Below are 6,000 nucleotides of genomic sequence, written 5' to 3'. Positions count from 1 at the left end.
CTGGCTTTACCATCTTAATCTTTTGCCTAGATCTCTCAACCTGGGTCCCCGCTTCAACTGATCTCTTCCAGCTTTTTCTCACTTTCACAGTCAAAGGGATTCTTATAAAATATTAAGTCAAACAATCTCACTCCATGCTAAGGACCCCCTGAAGACTTCTAATCACTTGTAGAACAAGATACAAGTGTTATCAAGGCCGACTCAATGGACATGAATTTGAGTAAACTCCAGGAGATAGTGAAGGACCGGGAAACATGGCGTGCTGCAGTCCATGGGGTCGCAAAGAGTTGGACAAGACTTAGTGACTGAACAACAACAACAAAAGGCCTTTCTGCACTAGAAGACATCCTCAGGTCAGAACTACATTCTCACCTCCTCTGGGAGTCTTCTTTGATCCTGCGTGCTGGATCCAGGTCCTTCTCACGCTCTCACCAGCCTGTGCTCATGCTGTGTCTGTGTTGTCTCTCTCATATTGTGTTGAAATGAGCAATGATTTTCCTTCATTTGTTCACAGCATCTCTCCAGCCCAGTGCCATGTCTCATTTGTCTTATTAGCTTGACCATATAGCTGGCACAGGAGTAAGTGCTCATTAAATACGTATTGAAGGGGAGGAGCCAAGATGGCGGAGGAGTAGGATGGGGAGAACACTTTCTCCCCCACAAATTCATCAAAAGAGCATCTAAACGTCGAGTAAATTCCACAAACAACTTCTGAATGCCGGCAGAGGACATCAGGCACCCAGAAAAGCAACCCAACTCTTCGAAAGGAGGTAGGAAAAAATATAAAAGACAAAAAAAGAGACAAAAGAGGGAGGGACGGAGTTCCGTCCCGGGAAGGGAGTCTTAAAAAGAGAGAAGTTTCCAAACACCAGGAAATCTTCTCACTGCCAAATCTGTGCCGAGCTTTGGAAACACAGAGGGCAACATAAAAGGGAGAAAAAATAATAAATAAACAATTAAAAATTGCAGATTGTGAGCCCTACGGTAACTCCCCCAGCGGAGAAGCAGCGCAGACGCCTGCACATGGCATTAGCAAGCGGGGGCTGGGCAGGGAAGCGCGGCGCGGGCTGTGTCCCTTAGAGTAAGAATCGGGCCCGAATGTCCTGAGCGCTATCTGAGCGAAATAATTTGGGCTAGCAAACCAGACTATGGGATATCTACCACGCGAAAAGCCAGGCCTAACCTAAGACACCGCCAGGCCCGCGCACAGAACAAAGGACTGAACAGAGATAGCCGGCTGCAGACCTTCCCCCTCCAGTGACAGGCAGCCAGAGCTGTAAGGGGGCAATCGCAGCCCAAGAGAGACACTATCTATAAAACTGTAAGCAGGCTTCTTTGCTAACTAAAACTTCTTGGGGTTCTGGACGGTCAACATCTGCCTGAGAAGGTGCGCCAGTTTTACACCCAGATAACTGAGTGGCGGGGAGGCGATAAGTCGCAGCATTGGCGCCCACCAAACACATCACCTGAGCTGCTCGGATCTGGGAAGAGCACAAAACGCAGGCCCAACCGAGTCTGCGCCTCTGAGGACTACCCGAGTGCCTGAACCTGAGCGGCTTGGACCTGGGAGCTCAGCCCAGGGCCGGCCTCTGATTGTTCCCGGCAGAACAACCTAGAGCCCAAGCAGTGTGGGCAGGGAGGCTACACGCCCCGTGAGCGGGGGCAGACCCAGTGTGGCTGAGGCACTGCGAGCGCACGCCAGTGTTATCTGTTTGCAGCATCCCTCCCTCCCTCCCAACAGCGCGGCTGAACAAGTGAGCCTAAAAAAAAAAAAATAGTGTCCTCCACTGTCCCCTTTGTGTCAGGGTGGGAACCAGACACTGAAGAGACCAGCAAACAGAAGAAGCTATAACAGAGGGAAACGCCTTGGAAGCTACAGGCCATAGATTAAAACCCTGTGGTTACTACGGACTACATAGGTAGGGGCCTATAGATCTTGAGAAATATAAGTCAGACCAAGGAACTAGCCAAAAATGAACTGAACCCACAATACTCACAACAAAACCAGAGAAAGACCTAGATATATTTTTACTATTTTTACGATCAATCTTTCTTTCTTTTTGTTTCTTTTTTTTTTAATTAAAAAAAATTTTTAAGTCATCTATTGTCCTTTAATTTTCACTTTTATAACTATTACTTTGCCAAAAAAAAGACCCTATTTTTTTTTCTTCTTCAGCAAACTTCATATATATATTTTATAATTTTTTGACCGTGTTTTGTTTGTCTTTTTTTTTTTCTTTTTCTTCTTTTCTTTAACATTGTATTTTTGAAATTCCAAACTCTACTCTAGATTTTTAATTTTAGCCTTTTGGTATATGTTATCAATTTTGTACCTATAGTTTTTTTCATAATTTCTGTGACTTTTTTTTCCCTCTGTTTCTTTCTCTTCTTCTTTTGTATAACATCATATATCTGCAATTCCAAACTCTACTCAAGATTTTTAATTTATGCTTTTTGGTATTTGATATCAATTTTGTACCTGTATTTTCTTTATAATTTTTGCAACATTGTTTTTGTTGGTTTGTTTGTTTTCTCTCTTTATTTTTCTTCTTCTTTTTTTTTTAACATTGTATTTGTGAAATTCCAAACTCTACTCTAGATTTTTAACTTTTGCTTTTTGGTATTAGTTATCAATTTTGTACCTGTAGTTTCTTTATAATTTTTGCGACCTTGTTTTTCTTTGTTCGTTTTTTTCTCTCTTTCTTTTCCTTCTTCTTCATTAACATCGCATTTTTGAAATCCCAAACTCTACTCTAGATTTTTAATTTTTGCTTTTATGTATTTGTTACCAATTTTGTACCTTTAAGAACCCAATCTTCAGGACCCATTTTTCACTAGGGAACGAGATTACTGGCTTGACTGCTCTCTCTCCCTTTGGATTCTCTGTTTTCTCCACCAGGTCGCCTGTATCGCCTCCCTAACCCCTCTCTACTCTACCCAACTCTGTGAATTTCTGTGTGTTCCAGATGGTGGAGAACACTTAGGGAACTGATTACTGGCTGGATCTGTCTCCCTCCTTTTCATTTCCCCCTTTTATCCTTCTGGCCACCCCTGTCTCCTGCCTCCTTCTTCTCTTCTCTGTATAACTCCGTAAACATCTCTGAGCAGTCCAGTTGTGGAGTGCACATAAGGAAGTGACTACTGGCTAGCCCACTCTCTCCACTATTGACTCCACCTCATCTCATTTGGGTCACCTCTATCTCCCTCCTCCCACTTCTCTTCTCCATGTAACGCTGTGAACCTCTCTGAGTGACCCTCACAGTAGAGAAACTTTTCATCTTTAACGTAGATGTTTTATCAATGGTGCTGTATAGAAGGAGAAGTTTTGAAACCACTGTAAAAATAAGACCGATAACTGGAAGTAGGAGGCTTAAGTCCAAACCCTGACTCCAGGGAACTCCTGACTCCAAGGAACATTAATTGACAGGAGCTCATCAAACGCCTCCATACCGACACTGAAACCAAGCACCACACAAGGGCCAACAAGTTCCAGGGCAAGACATACCAAGCAAATTCTCCAGCAACAAAGGAACACAGCCCTGAGCTTCAAGATACAGGCTACCCAAAGTCGCCCCAAAACCATAGACATCTCATAACTCATTACTGGACATTTCATTATACTCCAGAGAGAAGAAATACAGCTCCATCCACCAGAACATCGACACAAGCTTCCCTAACCAGGAAACCTTGACAAGCCTCCTGTACAAACCCACACACAGTGAGGAAACGCCACAATAAAGAGAACTCCACAAACTGCCAGAATACAGAAAGGACACCCCAAACTCAGCAATTTAAACAAGATGAAGAGACAGAGGAATAGCCAGCAGATAAAGGAACAGGATAAATGCCCACCAAACCAAACAAAAGAGGACGAGACAGGGAATCTACCTGATAAAGAATTCCGAATAATGATAGTGAAATTGATCCAAAATCTTGAAATTAAAATGGAATCACAGATAAATAGCCTAGAGGCAAGGATTGAGAAGATGCAAGAAAGGTTTAACAAGGACTTAGAAGAAATAAAAAAGAGTCAATATATAATGAATAATGCAATAAGTGAAATTAAAAACACTCTGGAGGCAACAAATAGTAGAATGACAGAGGCAGAAGATAGGATTAGTGAATTAGAAGATAGAATGGTAGAAATAAATGAATCAGAGAGGATAAAAGAAAAACGAGTTAAAAGAAATGAGGACAATCTCAGAGACCTTCAGGACAATATTAAACGCTACAACATTCGAATCATAGGGGTCCCAGAAGAAGAAGACAAAAAGAAAGACCATGAGAAAATACTTGAGGAGATAATAGTTGAAAACTTCCCTAAAATGGGGAAGGAAATAATCACCCAAGTCCAAGAAACCCAGAGAATCCCAAACAGGATAAACCCAAGGCGAAACACCCCAAGACACATAGTAATCAAATTAACAAAGATCAAACACAAAGAACAAATATTAAAAGCAGCAAGGGAAAAACAACAAATAACACACAAGGGAATACCCATAAGGATAACAGCTGATCTTTCAATAGAAACTCTTCAAGCCAGGAGGGAATGGCAAGACATACTTAAAATGATGAAAGAAAATAACCTACAGCCCAGATTATTGTACCCAGCAAGGATCTCATTCAAGTATGAAGGAGAAATCAAAAGCTTTTCAGACAAGCAAAAGCTGAGAGAATTCTGCACCATCAAACCGGCTCCCCAACAAATACTAAAGGATATTCTCTAGACAGGAAACACAAAAATGGTGTATAAATTCGAACCCAAAACAATAAAGTAAATGGCAACGGGGTCATACTTATCAGTAATTACCTTAAACGTAAATGGGTTGAATGCCCCAACCAAAAGACAAAGACTGGCTGAATGGATACAAAAACAAGACCCCTACATATGTTGTCTACAAGAGACCCACCTCAAAACAGGGGACACATACAGACTGAAAGTGAAGGGCTGGAAAAAGATTTTCCATGCAAATAGGGACCAAAAGAAAGCAGGAGTAGCAATACTCATATCAGATAAAATAGACTTTAAAACAAAGACTGTGAAAAGAGACAAAGATGGTCACTACATAATGATCAAAGGATCAATCCAAGAAGAAGATATAACAATTATAAATATATATGCACCCAACACGGGAGCACCGCAGTATGTAAGACAAATGCTAACAAGTATGAAAGGAGAAATTAACAACAACACAATAATAGTGGGAGACTTTAATACCCCACTCACACCTATGGATAGATCAACTAAACAGAAAATTAACAAGGAAACACAAACTTTAAACGATACAATAGACCAGTTAGACCTAATTGATATCTATAGGACATTTCATCCCAAAACAATGAATTTCACCTTTTTCTCAAGCGCACATGGAACCTTCTCCAGGATAGATCACATCCTGGGCCATAAAGCTAGCCTTGGTAAATTCAAAAAAATAGAAGTCATTCCAAGCATCTTTTCTGACCACAATGCAGTAAGATTAGATCTCAATTACAAGAGAAAAACTATTAAAAATTCCAACATATGGAGGCTGAATGACACGCTGCTGAATAACCAACAAATCACAGAAGAAATCAAAAAAGAAATCAAAATTTGCATAGAAATGAATGAAAATGAAAACACAACAACCCAAAACCTGTGGGACATGGTAAAAGCAGTCCTAAGGGGAAAGTTCATAGCAATACAGGCACACCTCAAGAAACAAGAAAAAAGTCAAATAAATAACCTAACTCTACACCTAAAGCAACTAGAAAAGGAAGAAATGAAGAACCCCAGGGTTAGTAGAAGGAAAGAAATCTTAAAACTTAGAGCAGAAATAAATGCAAAAGAAACAAAAGAGATCATAGCAAAAATCAACAAAACCAAAAGCTGGTTTTTTGAAAGGATAAATAAAATTGACAAACCATTAGCCAGACTCATCAAGAAACAAAGGGAGAAAAATCAAATCAATAAAATTAGAAATGAAAATGGAGAGATCACAACAGACAACACAGAAATACAAA

The 6,000-nt window shown here is 40.6% G+C and overlaps 1 protein-coding gene across 1 annotated transcript in view; it reads left to right on the top strand.

Moving 5' to 3' along the window:
- The first annotated feature begins 297 nt into the window (after nucleotides 1–297).
- LOC129619641 (uncharacterized) overlaps nucleotides 298–6,000 on the top strand; it is a 179,357-nt gene continuing 173,654 nt past the window's right edge. The window contains exon 1 of the mRNA XM_055534845.1: nucleotides 298–770. Within this exon, the coding sequence (XP_055390820.1) occupies nucleotides 716–770 (55 nt within the window). The 5' untranslated portion in view covers nucleotides 298–715. The remainder of the gene's footprint in view (nucleotides 771–6,000) is intronic.

This window comes from Bubalus kerabau, chromosome 9 (assembly GCF_029407905.1).
Source record: "Bubalus kerabau isolate K-KA32 ecotype Philippines breed swamp buffalo chromosome 9, PCC_UOA_SB_1v2, whole genome shotgun sequence".
NCBI lineage: Eukaryota > Metazoa > Chordata > Mammalia > Artiodactyla > Bovidae > Bubalus > Bubalus kerabau.
This window is presented reverse-complemented; position numbering and strand designations above follow the sequence as displayed.